General features: G+C 38.3%; 1 protein-coding gene across 1 annotated transcript in view; it reads right to left on the bottom strand.

The window, feature by feature from the left end:
* The window catches only part of BMP5 (bone morphogenetic protein 5), a 56,201-nt gene extending 37,726 nt beyond the window's left edge, over positions 1–18,475 (bottom strand). Inside the window, exon 1 of the mRNA XM_074581582.1 lies at positions 17,743–18,475. Within this exon, the coding sequence (XP_074437683.1) occupies positions 17,743–18,226 (484 nt within the window). The 5' untranslated portion in view covers positions 18,227–18,475. The remainder of the gene's footprint in view (positions 1–17,742) is intronic.
* Between the last annotated feature and the right edge of the window lie 1,251 nt (positions 18,476–19,726).

The raw sequence follows: 19,726 nt of genomic DNA, 5'->3' as shown, positions 1-19,726 counted from the left end.
TTCCAAAAGTGATTTTTAAATAGAAAATAAAATAGCAGACAATGTAAATATTTGTCTAGGCACTGCTGCTTTAATATATTTAATCTGCTTTATAGAACAGTAAGGATCCTGGTCTGGACTCAGGAAATCTATTTTGAGTTAGACACTAAAATTGATAAAAATAGTCACCTGTCCTTAAAGGAATGCTTCGGACACCAGAGACGGCTGCCTGATACAGTCAGTGGAGAGACACTTCTGTTTGTTAAGGGTCAAAAGTCTTGCACCAGCCAGTAAGAAGAACAGAGGAGTTTATCTGCATTTCTCCTCTACTCATCTGCAGCTCCAGAGAATAGGACTAAGAGATAGCTCGTGCTTAGTCAAAGAATATTTTAATCCCTATCAGCTGCTTTTGATGACCATATGCTAACTGCCAGGACGCTGAGTAGCCCAGCGGTGGGACATCCTGGGCTGCTGCACAGAAGGGTTGGGGTCAAAATGAGAATGAAATAAGTTTTTGTTCCTACGTCTGATTTTTTTTTTTTTTTAAATATTCATTTGATATTAGCCATTCACTAGATAATCATTCACCTGACGGTTTTAACTACAAAGCTTCAGAGTCATACACCCACTTGCTTGTCCTCCTTTTAGTACCAAGTCTGCATTTCTTTTTACCCATTTTCATCAGCAGAGCGAGGGAGGGCTGGTGCCCCCCTAACTATTCTGTAGCCAGTGGTGAGGGAAAGTGGGTGATTTAGGCTTAATAACCCTTCATTTCCCTCCTCATCTCCTTCCCCAGCCCAAGGTGGGAAAATACTTTGCACAAGCTTCAGCCGTGTGTGTCCGTGTGTCTCAGGGATGTTCAGAATTTACCTTCTGAGATCTATCGGGAACTCATCTCTGATCAAAACAGATCAGCTCATACTCAGAGCCCAAGAGCAGGCAAATAAGGATCCCTTAGGACAAAAATGTAGGCAGAGGTTGAAAATAGGTGTCCCCAAAAGTAGATTTCACACATATCCTATCTTAAACACAAAACTCGTCAGAATCTTAATACAAATTCTCATCCCCTTCTGACTGAGGCAAAACTATTTCTGTAATCAGAGCGAATTTTGCTTAAGCAGGGAGGGTAAGTCTGCAGAAACTTCACCTTTTTTTTCTTTGCAACAGTTCTGTTCCTTAAGAACTGCTTTATTGCAGTGCTGTATATTTGAGTTTCTCTGTATTTATTATTATTAGACTGGCTGTATTTAAAGTAATTATAGATTTACAGATGTGGTTTTGAAAGAATGATGTAAATTGCTTTTACATAAAATATACTTTCTTATTAAAACACAAAGCAGAAAGCTTGATAGGTCAGATTCTGAAGCAAGTTACACTGCTGTAAATTTGGAGTTATTTCACTAAATTCTTTATTTTCAGTCAGTTACTGCCATCAATGAGCAACATTTGGCTATTTTGCTTAACTAAATTAGGGGCGGTTTGAAATTGTTTGATGAAATACTGTGCAGTTAGTGGCAGTTTCAATAAATGAAAAATCATCTATTGTTTATTGAATCCAGATTTTAATGGTAGAATATCCCTTCCACAATTGCACAGAATTACTGAACTGTATGTAATTCAAGTCCAGATAAAGTCAATAAGAAAGCCTTCAGTGACTGCAACAGAATCTAGAGCAAGAATGAAAAGGAAAACCATCATTTTAAATTAAAAAAAAAAAAAGAATACATTGCCTGGACCTTTTACAAGTACATATTCATTTCCTTTCTTTATCTCTCATAGAAGAAATGTATTTCAATACCCTATGCTTCATAAAAAATAAGTTAGAATATTCATGTATCTTACCCAAGCATTTAGTATTACATCTTTTGAGAATGACCAGTAAAGCAGTGCTCTATTATTTAAATTCTAATTTTTTAATTGTGTTGTTGTAGTCAGTAAGATCTCATAGATTCTTACCAAGTAACAAAATACACATTTGAAAAAGTAAAAACATTGTGAAACACTAAATTATTATTAAGGTGGAGTTTGAAATTGTGTGATTTCTAATTTCTAATCCCCTCTAAAGGTTCATGCAATGTATTCAACTTTAGGAAATGTTAGGCAGCAATTAGGCAAATAATGGAAGTTACAAAAACATGGAAGAATATAAGTGAATATGTAAAAGAATAAACTTAATTTTTTTCCATGAATTGTTTTAAGAATTAGAGCTCAGTAAGTAATTAAAAGCTCTCAGCATTCGCCCTGAGCAGGAAAGAGTTCCCAGGAACCATATACCAGTGCCTGCCAGCAACTTTTGTAAGCACAGACCTAAAGAAATGCCGAAACCAAAGAGGCATAACTGAGCTCAGCTTTCTCACGCGTAGTCTCCCAAGGTGTTCTGTACACCACGAGATTACCTATGATGCCCTCTTGTTAATTCACACTGAAATATGGGTAAAATAGATGTTCTGATGAAATTGCTGGTCTTCATTCAAGAGCAAATGTTTTGCTGAAAAATTCTTTGGTAAATATGTGTTATTCATTCAGTTTACTCTTCTTTGTATCTTCCAAGTCAAATGCACTTGCTCGACAAGTCAAAACAAGTGCTATGCTGCAGCTGCTCCAATAATAATTAAATGCTGGAAGGCTTTCAGTTGTTGATACAGAATAATAAGTGGAAAAGCAACACCCTGCTTTTCTTACGCTGGTTTGATCCTGGCCAATTCAACCGTAGGAATAAGTAACCAGAATAAATAGATTGAGTTTTGGAAGTGAACAGAATTATGAGAGTCTAAGTCTGGGTATTATCACGATCCTAATATAAAAGATAGTTGACAAAATGATTCCTCAAAGTCTAATTTTTCTTCTGGTTTCGACAGTATAATGCACTGTTTCCTTCAACGTCCTGAACGCAAAACTTTCACTCCAATTGTTCAGCTGTAGCACCAAGTACAACAAAAGGTACACGAAATATATATGTGCTTTTTAATTCAACTAACAGTGGTAGAATGAATCTCAGCTGAATCTTCCTCCATAAATTTTAAAGTTGAAAGTCCATCTGGTCACAGCTTCTAGGATTAACAGTAACAGGTCGTATTTGGACCTGTTTTTGTGCTGTCAGTAGTAATGTGTGCCAAAAGAGAGCAGCATCGCAACCAAGGGTTGGGGAGGAGGCAAGGAAGAAAAAAAATCACGTGCAGTTTGCTATTGTGAATGTAACAAGGACGGACACTCTGATTTCTTCATTGTTTTAAGTCACACTATATTACAAAGGCACTCCAGTCACAAATACCTATTTTAAAAATGCATATCCACTAGGTTTTTAATTGTGTTCATTTTCATCAGTGATAAATAAATCTGTACTTGAAGGAATAAAACAGATCAGAGAACAGATCACTGTATTACGTAGTTCTGAGCCGATGCATAGATAAATTAGCTAATCCTTACACCACCATGCCTGAGGTTGTTAATTTTGTTTGCATTTTCAGTGATGTCTACTTTGGGCTTTGGCAAAGCCAGTACATTTTGATACCACCTATCAATGGGCTTCCATTTTTTATCATATTTAATTTTGTTTTTCTCTAATCACAGATCGTCACAAAGAAAACTAACAATTATTCCCAGGTTTCTGACTGTGCGTGAAAGTCAGGATGTCAGATCAACACAACCTCAAGGTTAACAAATGACAGAAAAAAAGATCCCTCCTGGGTTCCGCTGCAACTGAATAGGAACAAAAGCTATACCTCTGGGATCCAATGGTCAGAAAATAGGTATAAGTTATAACTGTTTTGACACTGTAAAAGTATACAGATGGAACATAACTTCTGAGAAGGGTGAAAGGGCATATATCATCATAGGGCAACTGGCAGGGGAGTAAAAGCTAAACATTAAAGCCCATTCTACCTTCCCACATCTCCTTAGTTCCTGCTCATGTTAACCCCCTGCTCACTTCCACCCAGAGGTGGCAAGTCACTCCGCCATTTACCATTCACGCACGTCGTCTAATGAACTGCATCCATTTCCTGCTGTGGCATTTGTCGGAAATGCTTCCATGGAAGTTGTGTCTGCGTGCAAAACTGGATGTGACTGGATAGGCACTATTTTCTGCTTAGCCTGTGCTCACATCTGAGTATTTTAATATTACCCATATCCATTAGCACTGACCAAACATTCCATAAAAAACAGTCCAGCTGTAACAATGACGAGGAAGGAAACCCTCAAGAGCATCTCATTTAGAGAGCAGAAAAATGCTATATTGCATATAATAAATTAAAAATTATTTTGATGTGCTGTATTATAGATAGGATATTAAATTCTTTTGCAAAAAATAGCTGATCACAGGCCATGTACCTCGCTAGTATCTCAGCATGGCTCAGATGAATTTAGAGCTCCTCAGATTTGTACTTTATGTGCACAAATGGATACTGGGTTAATTGCTGTACTGAGTCATCACCTCAAAAAAAAAAAAAAAAGATGTAGAGAGATTGGAATTTCATCTTATAGAAATTGTTAGCCCTCATTTTGAATGTTTGCCCAGTGCATGGTTTCTATTGGCCAACACCAAGGAGCCACCTAGGAGAGCCTGAGCAGTGGTGCTGAGAAACAGAGTTATAGGACCAGAAGCACAGCAGGGATGGGCCCTCCCAGACGTTACACCTGGGGGCAAACAGGAGGAAGATGAGGAGGGGGAAGAGCAGCCAGGAGATTGGGCAGCCGTGGTGAGGAGTGGCACTTTTAGACAGCGGGTTTTTAACAGCCAGTTTGGGAGCTGGCTGTGATTTTAACAGCTTGTTACACCGATTCGAATGGCCCCTTCTCCTCTGCAGCTCTGGTAGTCTAATCTGATCATGATTTATTCTCGCAAAGAGAGATTATTTCACCCACATATAACCCCTCATATGGAAGAAACCTCCTCAACAAGAAAGAAAAAAAACTCCTTGAAAGAAACTGAAATCTTACCAAAGTTAATGAACATGTCGACCCTCTCTCAGGGCAGAAACTCACTGATTGTTAGCAAATTAAAAGATCTCTGGGTTGGCCATCTTGCCATTACACCTGCACTGGCAGAAGAAAGGAAAACCAGTCTTCACAAAAAATATTTGTGCCATGAAAGAGCTCAAATTAGCTTCATATAACGTGACAATATGTGGTGATCCCTCACAGTAGGTTACTTTGGACAGACTTGGGAAGAGAGACCCAGGAGTCTCAAAATGACATCAAAGAAAACAATTTCCAAAGTAAAAAGAAAAAGCACAACACTTCGAGCACACAGAACTGTTTGTCCAACAAATATCTGAGCAAGACCATCACTCCACTCAAAAAAAAAAAAAGTAGGAATGATTGATGTCAATGTATAAGACAAGAGTAAGGTCCCCTTTCTCTGTAACCACAGAGTCACAGAACAGCTGAGGTTGGAAGGGACCTCAGGAGATCACCTGCTCCAAGCCCCCTGCTCAGGCAGGGCCACCTAGAGCTGGTTGCCCAGTACCGTGGACATGCTTGTATGCCCTTAATTACTCCTTAATTTCCACTGTTGCTCCACCTGGGACTGCATTTCTCATATTCCTTACCAAGTGACTTACAAACATAATACTCAGGATGATTTATATATAGGTGTAACACATCTCTGTGACAGCAAAGATGATCACCTGAAGCTCGTATTGTACAATACTGTCTTCTCTCCACTCCTAACAGTTGAGCTAATGTTTCAGACAAAATTTGGGTGTCTTTCTAGGCAGAGGTTAAGAATGAGCAGGGAGTGGGAACCTGACCACTAACTTTTATTTCAAACTCAGTTTTTTTGCTACAACACCATTAAGAAAATTTGGCGTGCATTTTGCAGCATCTCATCAGCCTTTGACTTTGCAGATGTTTGCTCTAAACCTGTGTTTCTACTAAGTCTAGAAGTGACTACCACCCTAACCTGTGGTGATGAGCCTGTTTTTCTTTTTCAAGTAATTTAGAACCATCTGTTGCCCATCCCCACAACTGGAAGCATCACAGTCTTTTCTTCCGGGGGCTCGCTTTCATTCCCATTTTGATGAGAGCACGCTCCCTACTCACGGACAAGCTGAAGCGGCATGGTTTAATGGAGCCCACGGTAAATCTCATTGACCAAAGGTGATATAATGTTAATAAAAGAAGCTTAATTCCTGCACAGGAGCAGATGGCAATGTAAACACAGGATGAACAGGTCATAACTTATGCAGGAGTTGTGCCCACGGAGCCAGGTTTTCAGTCGACACCTGTGCCTGTTTCATTGATTCAAGTCCTGTGATGAACCCCTTCTACATTAGGTCGCGCTAGGAAGCACATCCTTTGTGTTTTTCCATTCCTAAAGAATATATACAAATATGCAGAAAGCAAAACACAACTGCTGGGAAACCAAAATGGGGGCAATATGTTGTTAATCTTAATGACATTACTCCCTCCCTTCTGACCCAGTGAATTGCAACATGAACTCGATCTACTTGGTATTCACTCTACAGCATAAACTGTATCTGAATTTTCCATTACCATATGTATAAAAATAAAATAGGTGTGTATATACATTTTATAAAATAGTATTTTTTTAAATATGTTTACTTAAATTAAAATGTTATATATAGAGAGAAATTAATCTCCTTGTACATGTGGTGTCATTATGATATGCAGCCTCAGTAAACATGATTATTAATTCAATAGTTGAAGTAATGAAAACACATGTTGTTAAAATACATACACATCTTGAGAACTGTAAGGTGACATTAGTAAAGGAGCACACTAAGGAATCTAAGAGAAGAAAGAACTTTATTCTGAAATAATACCTAATTTTAAACTACTCTGATAAAAAATACTATTTTGCATCTGCCCTGGTTTGAGGACATGAACCTCTCAAAGTTCTGAAAAAATAACCAGGCCTCCTTGAAAATCACCATATTAAATTGTGTGATTTCAGTTATTGCTTAACATCAAACATTATGATCTTCTGAATAACTTACTGTGTTATTCAGCAAATTCTGCGTTTTACTTTTGATCATATAAGCTTGTAACTTAAATCAACATGTAAAAAACATTAACTGTGTGAATGCAACCTTTGCTACCTGAAAGACTTAGTACATATTTTACTTTTCACAAGAATACTGTTCACTTCACAGTGATAATGACGGGCAGTACTGTGTCAGCCTGGAGTCTCATAGCACAGCACCAAGTAACTTGTCTTTTTATCTAGAATATGACTTATGCTCAATGATAAACCTTTCGCAATAATGCAATAATTATGTGTAGTTTACTACTACAAGCAATTAATTCTTCATGGCACTTCATTCTCCAATAAGTCTTATTATCAGTGTTTTAATAAAATAAAATTGAAGGTGCATTCTTTTGCCTTGTGATCCTTAATGTCTTGGGACTAGATTTTTCACTCGGTATTAATCTTTTTATAGCTTCCATTCCTTTTTGTCTTCATTCATTTTAGGAAATCAAGTTTAGTCTGATCTTATAAATCAAGTTTGTGGAAAGTGAGCTATGGAACAACAACAGTAGAGGAAGCATATATATTTCTGGTCTTCAGTGAGAAGAGAAGCACTATGGTCAAGCCCATGTGTTTCAAAACCCATCAGCTGTATGAAAAGCATTATAAAATAAGAAGTGTTTGAAGTTGCTTTCTGAGCCTTTAGAGTGCCCACTTTCAAGAACTGCATCTGTTTCTGGATGTTGATTTGTTTTCATTTTTGTTTTTCTGCAACTACAGGGGATAATTGCTGCTCTTTCATGAAACCTTAGATGTGCCCATAAATCATCAACGCACAGAAAATCTCAGAGCAAATATTATACAACTCCCAAAAAACTCATGGGAACTGGCAATTCTATGGAAGCATAAGGACCTCTGAAGTTCTGGAAAACCACAGAGAGATCATTTGTGGCAATAGAGGATTGTCTCTTTTATATCATCATATGTGAACTTCAGCCACCGCAGTACTGTTCATAGGCCTCTCATTCCTTCCTTGATCTCTTTGGAGAAAGCTCCAAGCTGAGAATCAGAGAGGAGAAGCCCTTCTCAGAACAAAGAAAATTGTGTGATTTTATTCTTAGAGGTACCAAGGGTCCTCAATGGAAAAGGAATGGTTCAAGGACCCAATTTTGCAATCAACCGGACAAGGCACAGCTCTTACTGACCTAACTACGAGATTACTCAGCACCTCCTACCACTGAATTCTGCTGCCGTTTTACTCTTCAGCTCTTTGGAGCAGATCCATAAACTCTCCTCCTTATTTCAAAATGTTACAACAGGATGTAATTAAGTACAATTAACAAGGAGGTCAAACGGTCATCTGATAAACACTGGCCCAAACAGGCAGCTTGAAAGGTCAGGGCTGCTAAAGCCACATAGTATTGATGGGAAAGAATATTATGATTTAAGGGGGAAAAAATCCCAATGACCAAAACTAAAGAGATTTACATGCTTTCTATATTACACACAGAAAGCCATGCACACAGGCTGATACGCATGCACACATGCCTCAGAAAGGCACAAGTCTATATTCTGAGAACAAAAGCCAGACTAACCACACATCGTCTCTCCGTTGCACCAGATCTCAAATCTCAGTTTGGGTGCTTTAAATCCAGTGCTTCTTCTCCTTTTTCACTATTTTGTAAAACTATCTGTAAATAGACTTCTTGGCCTTATAGAAGGGCCTTTTTTAGCCCATTCTAAAATAATGCTTGAGATCTCCATGAGGAAATGCAAGGTGTCGGGAGGCCCTTAGGAACGAGGTATTTTACAGAGCGCACAGCCAGAGTAAAAAGAGGCTTCACAAGAAGAAGCTATTCCAGTGCTCTTCAAGGTCAAAGAGCGAGAGTGCACAGACGTGAAAATGAACACAGAAGTATTTAGCCATCCTCAGAGGATGAAGCACACTGTTTTCATTCTCTATCTGAGGGTCTTCAGTTTTTTCCTATTTGGCTGCTCAGACATTTCACTCTCCGACTTTCAGGTTTAGGCTTGGCTGGGCCTGGGACAGCCTCACTGCAGAACATTTGCCCACATTTCATGTACGAGGCAGCAAGGTAACCTGGTCAGGAGTAGCAGATTAACCTTCAGGATGACTAGCATGTTATGACTTGTAGTTATTGACAGATACCCCAGCTGAGGTAACCTTGGGAGCAACCTTCCCAAAGCTATGTTCCTGCTGGATCTCAGCCACCATAAATCACTACAAAGACTACAGCTGTCGTGGGGTTGTACGCTGTTCTTGCTCTTGCTCCCGTGGCTTTATCATCCACACTTCTGTCTGCCCTCTCTTTTGATTTCTCAGCTAATGTTTTTGCAAACCATACCACCAGAACCCCATGGCTCCAGGCACCAGGTGCCACCGCGTGCCATCCGCCCACTGCTCCAAAATCAGACTCACAAATCATTCAGTGTCCCTGCTCTTTCCTCTTCTGTAGTCTAGGTTTGCCAGGACAGAATTTAACACCTCTACCTCCAAAACTGATTCCATCCATATCCTAAAAGTCCAACACAGTATCTTGAAATATTTTGAAGCACGTTATAGCTGAATATCCCACCTATATTTCCACCTCACTTTTAAAAAGGGGATGTTTTTAATGGATATGCCCAGACAAGTTGTTATTAATTTATAACAATTACTCTGGATTATGGGTACAGCTTTTCCAGATTGTATGAATATAGCTTCCTCAACTTGACTACAGACAAATACATGAGAATTAGAACAACAATAATTTCATTTAATAGACACAGTCTACAAAGGGATAGAATCACAGAATCATTGAGGTTGGAAAAGACCCTTAGGTTCTTGTGGGGTCTGAATGGCTAATATTGCTAAGTCAGACAAAAATAAACCTAACTGAAATTTCAGCTATTCAAATTCCTATCTCCTTCTGATTCTCCTCCAAAAAGAGAGTTAGATGGAATTTTGCTTCTGCAAAGCCACTGGTTGTCAGCCCTGGATATATAATATATCATGTACCATCACTAGTTGTCCCGTTAAGTTTTCTGGGCTCTGACTCATTAATAACTGCTGTCCCAGTTTGCCCTGAATTACAGTGGGGAAAAAAGTAAAGCCATGTTCTGGCAAGGTACCACACAGGCCACTGAGTTGTCTAATAATAGCTGATAAAGCCAAGTTCTTGATCCATTTCACCGGAGCAGTTGCTCAAAAAGAGCTGGGAACTAAACATTTAGATTCACCTTTGGGAGCAACTCTCAATAATAGCGGGAAGATTCTGAGTGGAGAGCTGAGCTGTAAACGCTCTCCTTTTCTACTTGTTTTACAGTTATTTTCTGTACAGAAAAAAAAAATCATAATTCAGTACAAAACACAAAGCAGCTCCTGCTTGGTGTACCCCACCCACAAACTTAAATAATGTAGTTGTCAGGGTTGACAAGTTCTGCCTGCTGTAGCATTTCTGTGTTTTATAGGAAATTTTAACCAAGGGTGTTATTTTAAGAGATGAGCAAATGGGGAAACCCCATGGCCTACCCAATAAAATATGAACTTTAGGTGCAATGGAGCACTCATAAATATGACTCAGAACAAGGGGATTCATTGTTTCTCCCGACCCCTTTTAGCTGCTCCTCTGATCTCAACCTCTCTGTGTGCGTCATGGCAGCCCTCATCCTTTAACCTGTGGTTTTTAAAAGCTAGCTTCTACGTTATTTATAGCCGCAAATTTTAGTAGTCCGTCTGTGTACTCCCTGCTCACACACTGAAGGGTGGGGGGAGCTGCATTTTATTTTGCAAGGATGAAAAGTTTTGCCCGGGAAGCCAAGTGCCTGGGGAGGTCGAGGTAGTCGCTCTGCCACCAGGGATTGAGAAGAAAGCGGCTTCCTTCACCTGCAAGGCTCACCAGAAGAAACTTATACCTGGACTAATTTTGTCTTTCATTTGCACATTATCTATGTTTTCATGTTCTCATTCCTTTTCTCTTGGGTTTGCCCTTTCTCTGTCTACATGCACCTTCTTCCTACCGTGATGATCTTCCCTTCACTTTTGTAACTCTACTGACCTGGGAAATGCTCTCAGTGCGACAACATCACACTGCATGTGAGGCACAGAGGAGTGGGACTAACTCTCCCGGTAATACCAGTTCCATCAAAGGCTTTCTCTATTGCGAACCTTTCCCATGCCCAGCAGGTCCATGTCCAGCCCCGCACATCGGCTGTTGCCTACTGAGAAGAAGAGGGCTGTCCTCCCTGTGAGGCTTGGTCTGTGCTTTGCCATTTTTCTCTCATGCCTGTTCTCATTCCTTCCCTCTCCATCTCCCGCCCTGTCGCCTAGTCTCACCGCTTCTCGGCCTTTAATCCCTTCTGCAGCCAAATGCCACTGACATAAAATCAAAGTTCAGTGACCCTGCCTAGACGGCGGGGGTTAGAGACAAGGGAAAGGACAAGAAGGAGAGGATGGGGAAAAGTGTGGGAAATAATTATAAAGTCTGGTAGCAGCCAGAGCTCTCCTGAAGCCCTGGGGAGCCTTTCTTTAGCTGGAGGCTGCAATTGGCACTTCATAAACTGTTCATTCTCAGCTATGTGGAAACACCAGATGACACCTAGAATGATCAGACTGTAATCAATCAATTTTCTGCAAAAGTCTATTAGTTTGTGGGCCTATGAAAGCAAGCTGAAAGGAACCGCCGTGGCTAACAAGAGAAGAAAAAGGAACTGCCCATGTCGTAATTACCTCCATAACTCAGGCAGTAAGTAGGCAGGTAGCCATGGTAAAATTCTTTGCATAATTTAACATTCGGAGAAAATAATAACAGGAGCAATAAGTGCGGGAGATCATGTATGTGCCAAAGTTGTCCTGTTATTTAAGCAAATAGCCTGGAGTTTAGGAAGAGAACCAAGAGGCTCTCCATCCACTCCATGGCAGGCGGATTCCTCCCCTAATACCCTCTGCACAGAGGCATCTCCACAAGCCTCCCTCTTTCTCTTTCATGGCTAGCCAGAGTCACTCCGAGATTGTGTTTTCCTGGGAAAATATGTACTGTACAATACATACAATCCCCACAACCCCACCCAAAGTCTGTGTTTAGTCTGGAAAGGAACACTTTCTAAAGAAGAAGCGGAACTGGGTCAGCCGTTCTTCCCAATGGGAAAAATATTAATAATAATATGTATTTATATATATCCATACATATATATAGCTTTTCACCATGCACGTCTAACCATCTGCTAAATCAGTTTCTCTTCAGTTATCTGCAATTTCTTTCAAATCTGTCGGCAAGGAAAGTCAGACAGTTTTATACCCCAGTTAATGGAGAGCTTGACATTTTTTTGGCTGGGTAGATACAATAATTTACTTGGATTTAAAGTGTTAACTTTGGCAAAAAAATTAATTGACAGTTATAAAAACATTATTTTGTTAGATGATATTTATGGATCACACACGAACCTATTTTGAGGTAGAGCTATATAGTTCATAAGGTTCATGTAACAAGAGAGATTTCAAAGGAAATATAAAATTTTTCAATATAAAACAACAAATGTAGTGTAATTCCAAAAAGGAATATGAAGGATATTTCTTGCTCAAAATTAAAAACAATCCCTAACAACCTGCTCTGTCATCACACAAAAATTGCTAAAATCTGCCTAATGAATTGTAAGGATTGGGTGAGGATTTTTAGGGAATGTCCTTCCGTGGGTAAAGTCCTTTTGTTCTACAAATAAATAAACATATCATGCAAAAAGCTGTGTTAATAATTAATCTGATCATATAAAATCATTAATAGTTATTTCTAATGCCTGATTGCGTACCTAGAACACAACAAACTAGTTCAGCTCAGTGATTGGGTGACGAAAATTTCATTAAGGGCAAAAAATCTTAGGGTGTCAAGATGCCAAGTGAGGTTTGCTTTGCGTGAAGATTAAATGAGACCTGCTTGGTCTAATTCGCTTCGAATTTTATGTAAAAGAGTGAAAAATGCCATGTTATTGACTTTGGGTTGCCATTCAAAAAAACTTCATGAATGTTTTTCTCATTTTTTTCTCAGTATTGATCCAATTCTTCAATTAAAGACGTGGGGTCTATTTGTTATTTAACAAGTTTTATCTTTGTAATAGCATCGCTCTGTCCAAGGCAAGATAATAGCACTATTTCCGTCACTTCAGTTAAGCCTGTGTCAATATTTTTATTAGAAGCCTGCATTTAACGGACTAAAACTGTACCAGAGCCAAGGAAATTCATGTAAGGTTAAAACTAAGACAGCAACATCTGAAATCCAGCAGAAAGAAAAAAAAAAAAAAAAAGAAAGAAAGTGTGCTCATTCCTAAGCTTTGAGGAGAGAAGTTAATGATCCCGAGGCCTTTTTGCATGTATCCTTCAAATCCAGCTCCCCTTCCACAGCTCCTGGCATTTTATAGCTTAGCACTCCATATCCCTCGCTGATGATATGTTAGCTGTGAGAAGAAGGTTGTAGAAACTGAATTAGTTTAATTTAAGAAACTAGCTACTATATACACTCAAGGTCCGGCTGCACTTAGGAATCCTTTCTTTTTCACATATAACAAAAATATATTTTTACAGGTATTCAGTGTGGATTGATGTACTGTAGGTTTCTCAAAGTAGTTGTATACAAGTTGTTCTCTGCCATGTTAGCATTGTTTGATGAACACAATGGGCTCTAAATCTTGTGAATTTATGTATTTGCCTAGTGATTCAGGTTTTAAAGAAGAACATAATCTTCACGAGAGTGTACAAACGGGGTAGAGAAGCTGGAGAAATGTGAACAGTCCTCCGTGCCTCAAACAGGCAAAATTGCCTTTGATTTCAGCGGTTGATTTGTGAACTGAACACGGCATGTGTGGTTTGAGAATTATTATAATTAAGATTGCAGAATCACATTGTGTGTGGAAAAGAAAAGGTGTCTTTCTGGGGTGTATCGATTACTTTTAAAATCTCCATAATATTGTATCCTTCTTTAAATTAGCATGTGTACATCAGGGTCACAAATTTTATAACAATTTTCACATTTGAGTTTTTGAAATTAATTTTATATGCTAAGAAAGAAAACATAACAGAAAACCACAGAACTTATATATATTTATCCCCTATCTTATAGAGAGTTCATATCAATTCATAGGAAAATATGGAGAAAGAAAACAGAGTTGCTTAGCAAATGCAGCAATCCGTTTAGAGAAAAATTTACAGATCTGTTGTAAACAAGTGAAAATATAGACCATTTGAATTGCATGAGAAGGAACGCTTAAGCATAGTGGATTTAACGATCACTTTGATGCTGATGGAAAATTCAGTCCTTGAAATGTTCAAATGTAGTTTATAAAAGTGCTGCAGTTTCTCCAAGCCTCAGTCATGTACATATCTTTTTATTCAATCCCCCTCTTTTGGTGAGAGGTGAAGAGTGGGAACACTAACATTTATCTTACCAAAGTCCTTCCCTAACTAAATTTTGAGTGAGCAGAAAAGTGAGTAGGACTACATGAGTATTATTTGCCTGTTCTCTGAGGAACAGGGTATCCTATATATGTCATTTTGGGAGACCGGCCAAAAAGAAGATGCCAGAACTCCGAACAGTCAGGGCTTTGCAACAATATAATAAAATATAACAACAGGGTTAAAAAACACCCAGTGAGGAAAACAAAGTCCTGAACTTGTAGGTGATATAATCAGATCTTTGAAAACCCCGGTGTATTTAGTGGAGGATTTATTCTTTTACTGCTGGAGCAACCCCAGTTAACTCTTCTGTTACACTCATCAATATTTATGGAGAGCTGCCAACGCACACAGCCTTATACAAAATACAGGACAAGAGATAGTCTCTGTCTTGTCGTACCTTTCAAGAAAGAAAGAGATGGAAATTCTGGTATAAATTCCAGGATAAAGAGCAGGTGTTTACAATTTTAACTTCAGGAGAGGTAAATGCAGTCTTGTTTTTCTCCCTGGTTGCTTGACAGAACTGTAATTGCAGTTCCCTTGATGATTATTTTTTTAAATTTGTTTTTGAAAGTGAGGTATTTGCAACTATGACAAGTTGATTTTATCAAAATTAACATATCAGTTTCAATTCTTCTTCTTTAATAAAAAATTATTTGTTCTTGTCTATATTTTTACCGTGCTTTTTAATCTTATTCAGCTTTTTCAATCTTATGCTTAATAATTCCTATCCAACATCTCAGCTTCGTATTTCTCGTTTTAATATATATGTCTTAAGTTATTATAACTGGCTACAACTGTATATAAAAGTTTCAATTTAAAATATCATGATGATTAATAAAGCTTTATAATTACACCCTATGTAATTAACGGTGTGCAAGTATGAACATGGTGCATACTATTTCCAGAGCAGATTAATTTGATGCAAGTTGACTGAGGCTTCAAGTCTAAAACCAGTTGAGTTATTACTGTGCTGCATCAGCATTTATTGATTTTAAGGTACAGTGTTAGCATTCACTTATCACTGCATATTTTTCCCCATTGTACGTTAAAAGAGCTTGCCCTCATCTGTCACAATCTTATACTGCATAAATCATATAAAATGGTTACCTGTTTCCATGATTTATTTCATTTTTATGTTAATTATACTGAAACATAGGATTGTTTAATAAAAATGTTGAAGCTAATCTATATTGGTCATCAATATTTCTTACGCATGTTACACAGTGGAATGTGTGACAAACCACAATATCCAACATGTATGGAAGGGCATTTAAAGTGAATTAGGATTTAGACTCACTTAGGGCTGAGACACATTTTTAATTTTACGGAGGCCAAAAAAACCTTGGTGTTTACACAGTGTTTTTTTATAAATTAATGGTGTCTATTAATCATAATCACTAGAAAAATAAAGCATCTCACCCCCAGTTTTCACAGTTTAGAAAAGTAAGATACGTTTTAGTTTCTCAAAATTACTTTCTTAAGGCAACACTGGCTTCCCAATAAAACGAGACAAATATTAGAAAGTCCCCAGTCAAGGTAAGACACTCAGTGGAAACTTGTGTTCTTCCAGAGAGGGTTTTTGTCTGGGGAAGCACAGCAGGACCAGGCTGGGACGTATCTGACACTGAGCCTTCAGGCAGACTTCTACTCATGCACTGCAAGAAGCCCTCATGAAATCAAAGATGTTTCATGAAATCAAAAGCCAGGTCCCATGTAAATAGTCCTCCGTGCCACTGATGAAATGGTCTGAGACGTATTTACTGGGGGTATTTCTCAGGACACGCAAGGAAAATTTTTGCAGAATCGGGGCCTTGACTAATGCTTAGGAGATCCTATTTCCTATTTCCCTTACAACATTGCCATTTTAAACTCAGCTGACTCCAGATACTCCGGGTAAACCGAGGCATACAGTGATAAAAGTAATACACGGACAATATGCAACTCTTTCTTAAGGATGAGGAACACATTTTCAAAAAACAGAGATTTCATTTTTTTTCTAGTCTGCTATTTCAAGAGCAAGAGCAACAGGCAAATGTATTTAGAGTTGTGGACATATATTACTCTCAAGGAAAAATGTCTCAGAATTGAACACCTCCTTATCTGCCACATAACTAATGAAAAGTCATTTTAGTATAATGGCAACTAAACTCTAGGGTGTCGTTTCCTAGAAATTCAAGTTGTTGAGAACTTTTAGTGTTTGGAAACATTTTTAATCCTGCAGCAAGGATTAAAGACCTGGTAGACATAAAAGGTACAGAATGTGTGTGATAATCTGAAGGTATTTTGGAAAACGCGCCATTGTTTAAAAAGTTTCTACAGAAAGTATTATCCTGGAAAGCAAGAGTTCATCAGATTTTGTACCAGCTTATTGAGAAACTTCAAGTTTTCAATTAAATCTCTTGCTATTCAGATCAAACGAGAAGGGGTTTTTTAGCTAACTTTATGAGTCATGCAGCATTTAAAATACTTATAAAAATAGTAAATACATTTCATGAATTATTTGCAGCTTTCCTAATGAGATTTAAGTTGCCTTCTATTAAAGAAATCTGTAACTGCTTTTTTAACCACAGCGTAACTGGTAAGCATATTTATTATACTCAGAAGCCAATATAATTCAGTTTTATCAGTTTTTGTGTCTGAATTGATATCATTTTCAAAAGCATTCTTTGCTTGCATGTTTCTGGTGTTTAATACTCTACTTGTTATTTAATTTATTTATGACACAGAAAATAAGAACCATTGCGGACTCTGAGCACCATGGCAGTATAATAAAATACAGTCTGTGGTTATTAAATAGAAATAACAAAGAAACAGCAACAGATTATTTAAAAACCAGCCATCCAGCTGAAAAGATAATAAAACTCTGACTCTTACCAACAGAAAAAAAAACCCTAAATAACCTAAGAAATCTTTTTTTTTCTTTTTTTTGGAAATGGATTAACTTTTCCCTTTTCATAATCTTCTAGGCTTTAAAATATTAACAACTGATGTTTGTTCATGTCTGAGCTTTAAGCAAAACAGTGAGGGAAATAACCAAGCAACAGGCATAAGTGTTTGATTTTTTGAGATTTAAAAAAAAAAAAGAAGGAGTTAGTTGGCCTAAGGCTAGAATTTTCATTACATCAATGAAAGAAAGAAAACAGAAGCCAGCAGAGGGGAGTTATAGAAACTGACTTTATATAAACAGTGAGAAAAATCTTTTTCCATGGCCACCTACAACGTAGCTACTTTACCTTCAGTACGACTTTTCTTTTACCAGTGGCTCAGCAGCCTGGCCCCAATCCTGCCGTTTTAGAACAGGTTACGGTCCGGCTGAGAGGTTTTCCCCTCTCCAGATCAGGCTAACAGTTTGTCAAAGAGAGCAGAAACAAAAAATTTTTCCACGTACCTAAATTGACAAAGCTCATGACCATGTCAGCATCATTCAGAAAGTTGGTGTCGTGCAGGCTGGCTAAGGGAGGATTCTGTGTGGCCAGGGGGGTCATGCGAGACAATTGTATTCTCCGCGAATATCCGTTTGGAGAGGCAGGGTATCCTTTCCGTATGCCTCTGCTCTCCCCTGCCATTGATCCCTTTAGTGAATACTCCAGCTCCTCAGTGTCCTCTTCATTTGTCATGGCATTATACAAGTCCAGCATGAAGAGGGGTGCAGAAGAAGCCTGCTTTCCTGGTGAAAATGGTCTGGGTCTGTGAGGTAAACCCAGGATAGAGAGAATCTCTCTCTGAATCTCCCTTCTCTCATGGTTCCGCAGCCTCCTGTAAATAAAACTCGAATGGACATGATTGTCTCCTAAACCTCCCTGTGCGTGACCCACCAGAACCCAGCAATTCCAGAGCAAGCCCACGAAAGCTTTGAGCGCAGTTAGGTTCATCTTTGAAAAAAAAAAGAATAAGGAAAAAAAAAATTAAAAAAAAAATCTTTTCTCCTACTTGTTCTGAGTTCCTATGAGGTCTGCTTTCCCAGTGGCTGAAAAACAAAATTTACCTATTCTTCATGTCAATGTCATCTCTAAACGTAACATCTTTGGTGATTTCTCTCCCCCCACCCTGTTTAAATATTATGGAATGTGTCAGGTTGCAGTTATTTCTAAGAAAGCTGAAATTCAGACTTCCAATTTTCCACTGTTGTTATCGTTTTTTCTGCATTTATGGAGCAGAAGACCAGTATTTTGTCAGCTGACCTAGGCATTCCTATATAAACCTTAGATAACCAGGTCTTTGGTGGGGAGCTGTATTAGCAAGAGCTGTTCTTCTGACACATTGTAGTTCCCAGAGTTATCGTCCCTCGTTATTCTGAGATCTTCGTACACCTTGCGCTCTTCCCAAGATAAAATCCTGAGTCACAGATTTGTCTTGATCTGTACCTTGGTGGTGTAACACATATTTGTCCAGCAGCCTGGTGATAACTTTAACATCTTTTGAATCGCTTGAGTGTAAAGTAATTCTAAAGCATGTACTAATCAAATTAATGTGTTGCCATGAATTTACTCGCAAAAAAACCCCTTCTGTAAATCCATTCAACCCTTTTCAGCTTCTGAGCTGTTATTTCCAACTCTAGCAGGCACAAATATAACAGCTCTCTTCAAGAGAGATCTAAAGACTAATGTAAGCACAACCCTGCTGGGAAAGAAGAGGCTTCTCATTGTAATTTGAAACGGGTATAGCAAAAAAGTCCTTAACCCTTCTCTTGCCAGACAGAGCTTTAAACCTCTCCCCCCCACCTCCCCTTCAACTGGCAGTAACATACCTAATTTTGGCTATCAGCTGTTTTTTTCCTAGCAGCTCGCAGAATCAATTTTAACTTTAACAAGTTTAGGATATATAGATAGCTAAAGGCACGGCGTAATGTGGAAGCTCTTGTGAGTCTCCTTATGAGCCTATGGGTTAGTAAACTTGAATAGGAAACTCTCATAACAGACTAAAATAGCATCTCATTAATTCAAGAAATGTTTAGATTTTAGGTAAGTTTGGCAAACAAAGGTGACCTTTTTAATAAACTCTGTAGGAAATTTTGTCGGTGAGGCTCGAATCACTCTTTTCTAAAAATGTCGGGAATGCAATCTGAATGAAAACAAATTTATTCAGCAAGCGAGATTTCAAGTTGTGCAGAGCCAATGGTGCAATTACGGTTATAGTCACAACTTTCATAAACTGTAATTTGCAATGATAATTTATTCAAAGTACATTTTGACTCATAAATCGCTATACTACATTTCCCAGTAAATATCAAAAGCTAAAATTTAATCCCACAGCCTATTATTAACGGGGAAAGAAACAGCTGAACTAAAGAAATATATATTAAATAGATTTTAAAGCTGCTGCCCATGAAGCTAAGGTTCAGCTTCGAATTTTATGACAGTCAGCAACTGGTG

Source organism: Larus michahellis, chromosome 3, assembly GCF_964199755.1.
Source record: "Larus michahellis chromosome 3, bLarMic1.1, whole genome shotgun sequence".
NCBI classification, from domain to species: Eukaryota; Metazoa; Chordata; class Aves; order Charadriiformes; family Laridae; genus Larus; species Larus michahellis.
Note: the sequence above shows the minus strand (reverse complement) of the source record. Positions and strands in the feature narration are given on the sequence as shown.